Here is a 14451-nt window from a genome sequence, read left to right as displayed (position 1 = left end):
TGATTTTGTATCTGACCAATTTTTCGCAGAATTACAGACTCGTTCAAGATGGCAGCTTCCATGAAGCAACAATTATCAGCTCTTCTTACTGCCGGTGGTGCTCCTAAAGATCTGACTGATAAGTACGTCATGATATAAAATGTTTTGTAAGCCAGAGTGTTTAAAGCTAAGGATTTTGAATATTTTCAGACATTTTGTCCTCTTGTTTAGTGATACTGCGAGATTGTATTTGATATATCACGTCTATGAAGGCCTTTTAGCTAGTCCCATCAATGTAAATATTTGTTGTAATCTTATATGATATTGCATGATACACACACACATTGCATCTTTTTACATTATAAATCAATGACAAGATGTTCACGGTTTTAGTAGGAAGAGAATGACTGCATGTGCTTGGTTTCCTCCCTGTAAAGTTACTATCTGTGTCTCTTTTTTATACCAGAACTTAAAGGACATGTCCACCTTCATATACATAAGGATTGAGAGAATGCAGCAATATTAGTAGAACACATCAGTGAAAGTTTGAGGAAAATTGGATAATCCGTTCAAAAGTTGCGAATATTTCAAGTATCTGCGCAGTCACTGCTGGAAGAGAAGACTACTATAGTGCATGATGTCACATGCGTACAACTATATAAGGAAAATAAAAAGAGAATTTCACAAAACTTTACTTTTTGAATAAAGTGCACATTTCTTCGACTTGCTACTGACGTATGTTAAGGGTAATATTATTCACCCTGCCTTCTGAAAGAGAGAAGTCGAGTGTTCTTTTGTTATGCGAGAAAAATGGAAATATGTTGAATTTTCTTTATTCTTTCTTTATATCGTTGTACTCATGTGACATCACAAGCTATAGTAGCCTTTTCATCCAGCCGTGACTGAACAGAAACTTCAAAAATTCATAACTTTTTAACGGATTGTCCGATTTTGCTCAAACTCTCACTGATGTATTCTACTAGTATTGCTGCATTCACTCAACCCACATGTCTATGAAGGTGAACTTGTCCTTTAAATTGTACAGTTTCCCACTTTCACACAAAGTAAAATTATAGTAAATAAATTAATTCACTCTGCCTCAGAAGAGAAGAGTAGATATCTCGATAGAAGAGAAACAACCTTGCTAATCAGTATTATTACCTAGGATCTATAGGATGTAATTGACTGTAATGTAGTCTTATAAAATGGGCTTAGAATCCCTGCAAACTGATTGGTCAATTGTCATGCATTGATTTTTGCTGATCCACACTGAGCCATGCATCAGGTAAAATCTGAACGCATGGCCATGCATCCGGTAAAATCCGAACACATGGCTCAAGTCTTATATAGTGTTGTAGGTGTACCGCATGCATGATGTGGAAAACGGTTGTATTTCATGAATTTACGGGCCCATTTTATAACACAAATGATGCACAGGCCTATTTCGTGGATCAGTGAGAATTGGATGCTCCCGTTTAACTTGGAACAGTCTAAAACCCACTCGCTGCGCTCGTGGGTTTAAACAGTTCCAAAGTTAAACTCATGCATCCAATTCTCACCAATCCACTCTGTCCTGTGCATCATTTGTATAATGATGACTTTTGACTTTGTATGACTGTTCACTTTTGCAGGTACAGAAAAATTTTGCATGATATTCTACAGCTGGCAGAAGATGACCTGGTTAATGGATTGCAGTTTTTCATTGAAACAAGTGAGGCAGCTCCCCCCCCCCCTTTTTTTTTCTTTTTTTTTTCTAATAAAGGCAGTAGGGTTTATCATTCGTACAAAAATGAATTTGCATTGAATTTATGTAATTTGTTTTTTCTGTGCTCATGTAAGCTTAGTATAGATTAGAATGAACAACACAGGATTAATAAACGAAAGTTGATGGTGTTTCTTTTCTCTGAACTACCTCTTAGGAATTCAAACAGGCCGTCTATGTGTAAATCCATTTAGAAATGACATTTATGGAATATTCTTTTTTATGTTTATATCATCAATTATTGAGATTACTGATTCTTATCAGGGGAGGGGTGCAGTCACTGCTACTGGTACTTATTTTGTTATCTCTCTTCTTTTGTAAGTTTTCATTTTCCTTGTATGTTTAGTGCATGATAAAATCATGTCTTCTCTGTGTAACATATTTTTGTCAGAGGGCATTACAGTTTAAGTCACTTTTCTGTCATGACTCCTCTTCTATCATTCACTCTTAATTAATTTCAGTGACGGAGTCACAGTGTATTAGTATGCATTTTGTTTTCTGTTGACCAGTGGTGAAGGAGAGTGTGAGTTTGGTGATTTCCAGACAACTCCTGCTGGAGGTATGCAACCAGCTTCCTGAGCTCCCTGATCCAGTGTCACAGAGAGTGTCACACTTCCTCTTGGAGAAGGTTCATCCAAGGGCAGTGTCTTTTGAAGAACAGGTGACTTTATGTTACTAAACTTCTTTTTTTTTTTCCAGAGGGCATAACAGTTTAATTAGGTCACTTTTCTGACATTACTCTTTCTATCATCCACTCTTACTAATTACAGAGGCGGAGTCAGTGTATTAGTTTGCATTTTGCAGACGAGGCATGTACATGAAGAAGATACTTTAAGGGATTGAAAGCATTGTATAAAAATTGGCGAATTGTGTTCTGTTTGGATACCAGTTCTTGACTACTATAAGATACACATCCCATGAGATAGAGTTTCAGCATATATGCATATGCAGAGGTCTCTTTCAACTACATGTACCTTCCTTTCACAGGGAGAGGATTACATGCAGACATGCTCAGACAAGATAGTCAGCTGTGAAAGAGTGCACCAGTAGTGAACTAACTTGTATTTGTAGGGGTATCAATAGATTATCAATAGATATGTCACCCTATATTTCAAGCCTTGAATCAAATAATTTTGGCTCTCCATTTACAGGATATTTGGATTAAATCTGATTACAGGAACTTTTAGTATGCCAATTCTCATGAAATGCCATGTCAGTGTGTTGTTTCCTTCTTTGCTCATGTGTTTTAAGATATGTTTGGATCTATGCCATTTCCTTCATGTCAGATGGGAACAGTACGACAACACTTATCTTCAATTTATGAAAAGGAACAGAATTGGAGGGAGGCTGCCAGAATTCTTGTGGGAATTCCTCTTGAGACAGGCCAGAAGTAAGTTGTTTTTTTTTTTGTTTTTTTTTGTTTTCAAATCATTCAATGGTTATTTGGCATTCTTGTAGATACATGTATATCTATATACTCATGCACACGCACACATACATGTAGATAGATTGACAAGTACATAGATAAATAGATAGATAAATAGATAGATAGATAGATAGATAGATAGATAGATAGACAGATAGATAGAAAAATAGATTGATGGATAGATCAAGAATTAAAGAGATGCAAATTGGTAGATAAATGAATAGATATAATGTACATATATAAAAATATGTAAATATTAAGCAGGTAGCTAGGTATTATTTTGATAGATGGTTTGTACAGAGAATGAGAGGGAGAGAGAGGGGTAACTACAACAATCTCTAAGAAATCATAATTCATGGTAAATTAAGAATCGGTTAGTGTTTAGTTTTTACAAGGACTTCTCATGAGATTCTTTGTGTTAGGAAAATTGATATTGACAAGTCAACAAATCACTGGTGTTAACATAATTTCTTTGTCCCAAGTGGAGGTGTTAATTGCCCCATGTAAGTTAAGAGGTATTGTTGCTTGGGAGCTTCTGTAACTAGTAATAGAAGGCACAGGAACATGTTGCATGCAGATACTCACAGGAATTTTGTGTGATAGTGTCAAATACATATATATGGTCTGTGCGTAATGCTTCTTGACTTGCGCTGAGATTAGCCATTTCTGACTCTTCTGAAACCTTCTGTCAAATTAGAGTGTGGGGGAAAATTAAAAGAAGAAGAAAAGTCTTCCTCGTTCATCTGTGATGATGATGACTTACATATCGTGACAAACATATCACCTTAGATGAGGTTTACTGTATATACTATGTTTGCGTGTTTTCTTATATATCCATTCTGAAGACTAGTCACATATTTCAATATTCCTGTTTTGCAACATCCATGCTTACTCACATGTTTATCCAGGCAGTACCCTGTCGACTACAAACTCGAGACGTACCTCAAGATAGCAAGACTGTACCTTGAGGATGATGACCCAGTTGAAGCAGAGGTCTACATCAAGAGAGCCTCCATGCTGCAAGCAGAGTCCAAGAATGAGCAGCTTCACATACTCTATAAGGTCAGTCTAACCATCACTGTATTGAATCTGAATCTTAGTGATACTTTATATGTCATCTTGAGGTAAAATGAATGCTTTATTGATCACAGAATTTGTACACTTGCCTTCCCAATATTGCTACATTTATAAGTGCATGTATTATTCTCATTAGATAATTATATGACTTTGAGCAGTGAGTTCACATTAGTTTAACCATTTGTATAATGTTTTTACACTTGCTTAGATTTGTTTTGATAGTTAAATTTCATGTTTTTTTTACTTAGAAATCATTTAATATATGCATGTGATATCCAAATTTGATGCAAATAGCTTCACAGTTTACTGTGAGCTTTTAATACATATCTAAATGAATAGAATAACTGATGAGCAAGCATGATAATCCAGATTGAATAATAAAATGCCATTTGACTCAAGAAGAAATGATGACTCCTCAGATTAATACCTTGCCTAAAGGCAATTTTATTTTATTTTATTTTTTTTTTTGCACATAAGACTTTGCACCGAAGTTGAGTTATTGATTTACATGTGGAATGAGTGCATTTTGTATAGTGTTTAATTGTGTATGTTTGTGTGTGTTAAATGTTGCCATCTTGACTGTTAATTTTCCTTTGGAACTGAAGGTGTGCTATGCACGTATGCTGGACTACAAAAGAAAGTTCATAGAGGCAGCCCAGCGTTATAACGAGCTCTCTTACCGAACCATCATAGCTGGGGAGGAGAGGATGGAATCCCTAAGACACGCCCTGCACTGCACCATCTTGGCTTCAGCTGGTAAGTCAGCAGCAGTGCTGCCCCTTTACCTTCTTACAATGATAATTATATTTATCATCAGTGATAATCATATATTCATTATTTACCTCTTTCCTTTCTCCTCTTTTTCCTTGGTATGATTCATTAATGCATCTGAACGACATCCTGCTATATATCCCGTTTTCATCCATTTTGTATGTTTACATTTTTTTTAAAGGGAGGGAACAAATTTCCTTCCTCTTGTGACAATATATGACAGATAGCAACATGACATAGAAATCTTAATAATTACAGGTGACATTTACAAGCAAGCAAGAGTCCTTTCTTCCATTCATTTATTTCAAACACTCCCATTCTCATATAACTATTACTCAAGCAAACCTATTTTCCTCTTATTTCTTTTCTCTCTTTTTTTTTTGGGGGGGGGGGGGTTGGCAAGGGGCACTATGATGTCTGCCTGACAAGGAGAAAGAAATTAAAGTTACCAAATAGCATCATAAAATTTGTGTCACAGACTAGAGATTTATGCAAAAATTCAAATGGTGTCAAATTTTGTAAAATCAATTCCCTGATTGATTACCAGGTAAACAGTGGTTCGCGTATCTCAACATGTCATCGGATTGAGATGTTCCTGCCCTGAGACCTTGGTAAACTATGCCTTTGGGATTGGAATCATTAGCTCATACTCTGCATCGAGAATACTGCAAATTATGTGAAAAATTCTTGTGATTACATCATCACCAACATGTCCATGTATGCAATCTCTAATTTGAAAATCACTACTATCTTTCATGAAATATTTGACCAGAATTAAAATGCACTGATGTTTTTCCTGGGTAAATTCTGAAGTAATATATAGGTGATGGGAAACTCATACTGTAGAAAAAACAAAATTAAAGAAATGCAACACAAAATGACTTTGGTGTAAAACTTTGTGACGCAGGTCAGCAGAGGTCAAGGATGCTTGCCACATTGTTCAAGGATGAGAGATGCCAGCAGCTCCCATCCTATGGGATTCTGGAGAAGATGTACCTGGACCGCATCATCAGGGGCAACCAACTCCAGGAGTTTGCCTCTGTCTTGCAGGAGCACCAGAAGGCTACTACAGCTGACGGTATGCTACATTCAAAAAATATGATAGAGTACCTAAGTGATGATGTCACAGTCTTTTGTTACAGCGTGGGTTGGAAACCAGGTGAGGGCATTAACACTCAGGCCAGATGAGGTTGTTTTAGAACCAATTTCCATGGCGATGAATGGCTATGACATCACACTTTGGTACTCTGTGGATTTGTGGTCCTAATGGTTATGAGGAGGAAATGTAGTGATTATATGCAAGATGACAGTGTATAATGAAAGTGTTTAACAGAAATAGGATAATGCAAAAGAAAAGTGAAGAGAGTAAGCCTGAAACACAAAAAATATTTTGAATGAGGTTGGTCTCATGACCAAGTCCAGTAGAGATGTTCATTGCATTGATAGATGTTGTTTTAAAATATAGATGTCGAAATTTTCTTATTGTTTATGTAACTTTCTTATTTTTTTTTTCACTGGTCTGTTGTTTGAATGTCATTTCATGTGATATGATTAGTGTAAACACTGGAAGGATGAGATGTTTTGATGATGTGGAACATTCTTTAGATGAAATTGATGTGATTTGATACTTGCTGCAAGATTTAATAATAAGTGTTTTCTATTCATTGTCTGAGTACATGTTATATTACTATAATGATATGTGGTGATGCCATGTAGGAATGATATGAGATGATGTGATTTGATTTGATGACGATTTCACGCACGTTCAGGCTGCATTGCACTAGTGAAGTGATGTAATGTTAATAGAATATTATGTAACAATGGATGGAAAGTGATGTCATGGGGAGATAGTCAGTTTTGTGAGAGAGTATTTCTTCAATCTATGACCAGTAAAATCAGTGGAATGGTAAGAATTGTATCCAACCCATGGAGCTAAATCCCTTCTGCTGTATATCTGATGAAATCCATATGGGTTTTGTTTTCTTTACAAATTGCCTTACTTTCTCAGTCATGTAGGTGCGGAGTTCCATGATTGGAATATCATGTAATTCTTACAAGTGTATCCACCATTATCTAATGCCCAGAACAAGCATAGAGACTATGAATGTGCAGCAATTTTCAGTAATTATTTCTCTTTGACATATTTTTTTTTCTCATCAGGCTCAAGTATACTTGACAGGGCTGTGATTGAACACAACCTCCTCTCAGCTAGCAAGTTATACAACAACATCACATTTGCAGAGCTTGGCTCTTTGCTTGAGATTCCTCCTCCAAAGGTATACATTCCTTATTTTCTTTTCTTTTTCAAGTAGGTAGAATGCTCTGATAATGTATATTGTTTTACACCCACTTCATGTTTGTTTGTTTTTTTTTAATGCAAGAGAATGAAAAAACTTGATAACAAGCCCCGTTTTGTCACTCTTTTAATGACCTCAAAGTGTATAATGATTATAATAATAGTTGATATTTATGTAGGGCCTTTTCCACTGGATATAAAGCGCTATAAGATGTCATCCCTGGTCACCATAGGAGATAAAATGTATGTGACTGTGCATCACAAAACCAACAAAAAGTCACATGCACTGATTTTGTGTTAGAACTGTAAATAGGTGAAATGGGTCAACTCAGCCAATCTTGAGTTTTTCATATTTTTTGAAAGTGCGAGTCATTTTCTACATTATACTAAAGTTTGGGATTGTAAAACAAACAGGAAATTGTATTTTTAGCAGTTTTTCTCGAACACTTTTTGGTATAATAGTGTGATTAGGTGTTTCTCATTGAATCCTCTTTTCGTTTCTTATAAACCCTGTCCAAACTCTTCACTTTCAACTCCAATAACTTTGGAAGGAATGACGCTACTGCTTTGAAAGTTGGCGTTAATCATCTACAGAATGTATTAATAAAGCATCTTTAATTTCAGCTTAATCTTATAATCCCTTCATTGTTGTTGCTACCGTGGTTAATGTCCTGTTTTTTATTCCATTCATTGCACAGCTAGCACTGCTGGATAAAGATTAAGCACTTGAATAGACCCTGTACTTCAGAGCCTTTTATTCTCAGTTTACACTTTCCAGAGTGTGTGCTTTCTTTCCAGTATTAGGATAGGTTAGGAGAGTCCATTTTAATCATTTTAAAGCATAAGGTCTGCTCTTTCAGAATTTGCTCTTAACTAAAAATCCCTGTCTGGCGACTTTTTGTTGGTTTTGTGATGCAGGGTCACATATATTCAAATTACTAGGCAGTGACGGTATGAGTCCATTGCATACATAGGGATTTCAAAATATGAAAAGTCTTCAAATTTTGTTTGAAGTGATCCAGTGTTGGTGATGCTTTCAGAAGATGACACAGAATATGCACTGTATTTTCTGTGTATTACATTGTATTGTTCAGACAGTAAAGTACAGTATTTGATTACTTTTTGTCAAGCCTTAAATACCAGGATCAATGGGTTAGTTGTGAAAATTTCTATGATTGCCGACACCTTTAACAAGCTTTTTGGAATAACTTGCTGTAAAATATTTTTTTGCTAGGGTTAATCAACACTGTGGTGAATGTGAAAATAACATTTGATCTCTGCAGTCCTGGTTTTCTAATGAGGTACATTCAGAGCTGACATTTCTTAGTAATTTGCTGGATGTTCTTTTTTTTCTGTTCTTTTATTTGTCAGGCTGAGAAAATTGCCTCCCAGATGATCTCAGAAGGCAGGATGAATGGCTATATTGATCAGATTGATGGCATTGTTCACTTTGAATGTAAGTCTGCTTTCTATAGTATACTCATTGTAATGAATACTGATGGAACAAAATCTCATTATACCAAAGTATTTCATTAGTTTCAAAGTTTGAAATATGTGTGTATTTCATTAGGATGTTTTTGTTGTGTGTTTTTTTTTCCATCCTCATGCAACGAAATTTCAACAGAGCAAACAAATTTCTTAATCCCAAACAGTTTGTCATAACTACACTTGACTGAGGTCTTCAGACACCTTATTCGATGCACTATTGTTTCAGACACATATCTCACTGTTTGAGCATCACTGGTTGAATTAAGTTTATACTCATCTTTATCAAATATATTTCTGCTTTGTGATAGATGTCCATTTGCCAAGTTTGCCTGTATTCAGCTCACCAAAAAAGAAAAAAAAAATAGGCATAGATGTAACATCAATTGTACTGTTTTCCATAGCTTTCTCAGGTCTTTCATGAACATTTTAGATAATATGGGAGAATTTGAGTAGTCAGAATCTGTTTATGTGTTTCTTTGTGTCAGCTGGAACAATGAGCTTTTTAATGAATTTACCCCCAGATTTCCACCAGTCACTGCCCGTTATGTCATGTTGTCAAAACTTGCTCATTAACTTATCGTCTTTTCTCTTACTTGCCAGAATAGACTTTCCAATGATAGTTAAAACACCGTGGGTGCATATTACAATCTCTTTCATGTAATGTTTTGCTCTGGATGATTCTTTTTTTTTTCTATTGATATTGTAAGTTATGTATTAGTAAACAGACTCATATTGTACTTTTCCTACCAGCAACGGATGTCTTGCCCCAATGGGACAAGCAGATCCAGAGTCTGTGTTTTCAGGTCAACAACATCATTGAGAAGATCGTCCAGACTGCTCCAGAGTGGACCACATCCATGTCTGAGAACCAGATGCAGTGAACTGCGAGGTGCTTACAGAGCAGGAGAGATATTTCCACCTTTAATCTTCATGTGAGAAATCCGTCAGCACAGAAATGATGTGTACTGTAAAAGTTGATATTTTTGTGTGAGTATTGTATTTTATTTATTTATTTTTTTTTTTTTTGCCCTCGGCCACGTAAGATGAATTTCACGTTTTTAACTCTCTCAAATCAAGATGTTAAATACAGTGTACTCCCGCTATAACGAACACGGTTATAACGAAATTTTTGTTTATTGTTTCTTTCTTCGGTTATAACGAAATTTTGATATAACGAAAGAAAACTGCCGGTCCTGAGTACTTCATTATAACGGGAGACCACTGTACTAGAACATATATGGTGAGCAAAGATATTTGCCTGCCGTTATTTTCATGGTAGTTTTTGCTTGTGGTTATTAAAGGACAAGTTCACCTTCATAAACATAAGGATTGAGAGAATGTAGCAATATTAGTAGAACACATCATTGAAAGTTTGAGGAAAATCAGACAATCCGTTCAAAAGTTATGAATTTTTGAAGTTTTTGTGCAGTACCCGCTGGATGAGAAGACTACTGCAGTGTATGAATAACTTAGATGTCACATGCGTACAACAATATAAGGGAAATATAAAGAGAATTTCACAAAATTCCATCTTTTGAAAAAAGTACACATTCCCCTGACTCGTTACCGATAAATGTTATGGGTAATATTATTCCCCCTGCCTTTAGAAAGAGGCAAGTCAATTGCTCTTTCATTATGCGAAAAAAGTGAAAGTATGTTGAATTTTCTTTTATATTTTCTTTATACTGTTGTACGCATATGACTCACAAGCTGTAGTAGTCTCCGCATCCAGCGGTTCCAACACAAAAATTTAAAAAATTCATAACTTTTGCATCGACTGTCCAATTTTCCTCAAACTTTCACTGATGTGTTCTACTAATATTGTTGCATTTTCTCAATCCTTATGTTTATGAAGGTGAACTTGTCCTTTAATGCTCGAAAAATACCACTCCTCAAAAATGTCCACTTTTACGGTAATCTGAATCTGACTATTGTTGATGGTGTACAAATTCAAGTTGTTTTTAGTGCAACCTGATGCAATGCTGGATTTGCAAAAGTGGTATAACTAGACATTGATCTACAATGGTGACCAGGTATGGATGAGATCTCATGATTAAAGGCCATCCACAAACATAGCTGCTGTAGACATATTACACTTGTATTGTTATCATGTAGAGGAATATTTCATTTATTGACCTGAAGCATTTTAAAGCTTCTAGTTATTTATGCATTTTCAATAACCAGATGCAAACTAGAAACAGCTTTCTCACCCTCTAAAGTTATTGCCATTGATTCATGTTTCAATTTCTGTGCCATGGCATTGATCAATGGAAATTATGAACCCTTTGACAAAAAAAAGAGAGAGAGAAGAAAAACTGTTTTCCTTGCTGAAGACTACCAAGCAGTCTAGTTGTCCCTATTCACATTGACACATTATGCATGTTTGCTTAATTTTAGTCCAAACAGATATCACTTGCATTGTGAAGTGAATGGTACACACTCAAATGGTTATTTCTGAAAGAGATTTCAAATTTTATCAGATATCAATATTTATAAAGTAGAAACGCTAAACCATAGTCCAAGTTAGAATCATCTGTGTCACATTCAACTAAAGTTGTAAATCTTTTCTCTTTCTTGATAAAGATAGCAAAGCATTTTCAAAGCACAATTTCATTTATGATTGTCCATCTACATGTGACATGAAGAAAGTTCTAAATGATTTTACAGAAATGTCCTGTAGGATGATATGGAGTACGTTCACTGAAATTTGTGGTCAATCTGTCAGATCATTTCTGTTGACATGAGATGAGAAGAGACTGTCTGTATAATCAGTTTACTATATGCATTTGAGTTCCCACCCAAAATACATTGTGTAACGATTTTCCCTTTTTTGTCATGGTTGTTTGTACCATTTATTTCAAAAGTTCATCGTCTTCAAGCAGATGCTGAACTAGGTAAATAGGAAATCAAACAGTAAATTGACATCGCAAAACAGATGGTTTGGTCAGAACAAGAGGATATACCAAGATGCAATTTGTAACCGTTTCTGTGATTAAAGATGTTGGACTCTTCAGCACTTGTTACGGAAATGGTTGTTAGACTAACTAGCGTGCACTAGGCTATGAAGTCTGTGGCTTTGTTAAAGATGCTGTCTCATTTTATACAGTGTACGAGCTGAAAAAAGTAATTGTTGTCTACTTGTGATGTATGTATTATATATGTGTAAATTGATGAGTAAAGTTTCTTTCAGATAAATGCAATTTGCAGTCTGTAGTACTTTACTTGAGCACATAAGGGTACAGTATATAGATAGTGAAATCTCGCTGGGTAGGACTACAGATTGTCATAAAGCAATCATAGGTGCACAGGAGTACCATTAACAACAAAAAAAAAGGAGGCAAAAACCAACAAAAATATATCTTGCCATTCATTCCATCACCTGTACATTACTGGTAACAAATTTCCAATGAAACTTCATTTCACAACCTTTTTAAGTCAATCTTTAAATACAGTCAACCTTGCTTAAGTCGACCTCACTTAAGTCGAATAATAGTCGTTTTGAAGTCCTCTTCTCTCTAATCTATTAATCTTAATCCCTCATAAGTTGAATTTTCTCTAAGTCGAAGCTATTTCTTCAGTCAAAATGAATTTGACTTACGCAAAGTTGGCTGTATTGGGACTGAAGAAATAGCTTCAATTTCAACTTATGAGAGATTAAAATCTATAAAATACAAAGAGAAGGGGACTTTAAAGAAACCGTCAACTCACGCATGGTTAAGTAAGGTTGATTGTACATGTATTATCAGGTTCTATCCAGACACACAAACTAACAAAGGCACACATGCCCTCAGACACACTCGCACTCACACAATCATTTTGAATGATGTGAATATGTGTATCATGGAGAAGGAAGAAAAAGGGAAGACTGCAAGATTTGAATATGAAGTAGACAATTCAAATGCATATGTCAATAAAGTAAAACATGATAATTGTGGAACCCCAGTCCATCCAACTTTTAATAAACAAATTAGTTTGGAAAAGCTTTCATTGCAAGTTCAATTGATATGGTCATGCTAAGACTAATAATTCGTTATGCTATTGAACATGTTCAAACAGCAATTTTGCAATTCCATGAGGCACAACTGGTATGATACAATTGGCTTGTAGGGTAAGTGGACACCTGACATGCCTAACCCCACTGAAACAAGATCAACACTATGCTAAACAAAGGAAAACATATGAAATTAGTGAATTTACATTAATGCATATAAACAAGCATCCTAATTAGGTATTTTTGATCTATAGAAACTTTACGCAATGTGACAGAAGACAAACAACTTGCTATGTACAGTCATGGTTGATAGGTCCTACTGTATGTGGGAGATATAAAAGAACCAAAATGAACACATAGTTTACCATGTTGTGTACATACCAACCCAACATAACTATATAGAAATAAAGTCAAACATTTAGCAGCAAAAGCAACTTTTGTAAAAGACAAACTTTTGAAAACGTGTGACAGTACTGCACACACAAATACAATGTTTAACTACAGTGTATATACATGAAGGCTAGAAAATTTTGTATTTGAACAAAAAAAAAAAAGAAAAGAAAAAAGACTACCAGTCTTTTAATACATATGACTGGCATAAAAATAGCATGTATACAGTATCTAGGAACTTTCACTTGTCTTGCATTGACAGTATGATTTATGTTGTTTCCGACATTTTGTAATCCTCAAACTTTGCTTCATGACATATGGCAGTGGGTTGAGAAATGATGCCAATTTCCAATGTCTGAATACTCTGTCTAACTGAGACTCGACAGTGACAAACTAGGTTTTCCCTTTGTAGCAGTCATCACAACCTTGTTATAGCACAAAATAAATGTACAAATAAAAACTCCACCTAGTTTGTCTATACCATAGTTAACATGCTTCTCTTTGCCTTCAAAATATGAAACTGAATTCAATTTTCAAAAAATTCTTTCCTTGCATGACAGCATGCTAAGAGCATACATTGTTTTCAATATTTGACCAGACTCTGTTACTTTGTTTTGTCTTTTATTTTTGCTTCATTATACTTATGGTACACGTGCATGAACATGTTTTTTTTCCCCACCTCCAGAGTTTGATCGCCATGAAATTCATAGAAAAATAGACAGTACTTTTATAATTTCAGCTCTAAACAAAATAATGATGGCTAAATGTCAAAGTAATTAATCATATTACCAAGGTGTCATGACGTAATCAACAGTCATTTTTCTTTCCTTTTTTTTTTAATTTGACATTCTTCCAGACTACTGACGATGTAGATGTAGTATACTCAGTAGGTCTATTATAGTACCTGTTTGATAGTTGAAATTCTTGAGTGGGCCTGAGTATGAAAATACAACTATTTTTTTTTTACAAGACATTTTCCTGAAGACGCGCCCTGAATATAATTGTACAGTACAATATCAAAGATGTGAAGGAAACATATTCTCATGTCAAAATTTGTCCAAAAAAATACAGTATTTATTACTTAGTACTCAAAACACGCTGCATGGTTAAAATATCACAATATTTGTCTCTGTGATTCCAGGGAGGTGGAAAGCCCACTTCCCTGGTGATTCATTAACATTAACTCAGAAGAAACACAGGCATTCCATAACCATCGCCGGTGATCATGAAAGCATTGCAGATATTTCAGATCTAAGTGATATTGCATTGTA

General features: G+C 35.1%; 1 protein-coding gene across 1 annotated transcript; it reads left to right on the top strand.

Annotated features, from left to right (window-relative positions):
• Nucleotides 1-48: 48 nt before the first annotated feature.
• LOC139738686 (COP9 signalosome complex subunit 4-like) lies at nucleotides 49-10136 on the top strand. Its single transcript, XM_071649317.1, has 10 exons — nucleotides 49-122; nucleotides 1611-1690; nucleotides 2251-2402; nucleotides 3028-3131; nucleotides 4076-4229; nucleotides 4850-5000; nucleotides 5923-6093; nucleotides 7176-7291; nucleotides 8683-8767; nucleotides 9550-10136. Exons 1-10 carry the CDS (start codon nucleotides 49-51, stop codon nucleotides 9678-9680), a joined length of 1218 nt encoding a protein of 405 aa, XP_071505418.1. The 3' UTR covers nucleotides 9681-10136.
• The last annotated feature ends 4315 nt before the right edge of the window (nucleotides 10137-14451 follow it).

The sequence above is a fragment of the Diadema antillarum genome, unplaced genomic scaffold, assembly GCF_040938485.1.
Source record: "Diadema antillarum isolate AM-2024a unplaced genomic scaffold, OU_Dant_1.0 seq00000764_RagTag, whole genome shotgun sequence".
NCBI classification, from domain to species: domain Eukaryota; kingdom Metazoa; phylum Echinodermata; class Echinoidea; order Diadematoida; family Diadematidae; genus Diadema; species Diadema antillarum.
Note: the sequence above shows the minus strand (reverse complement) of the source record. Positions and strands in the feature narration are given on the sequence as shown.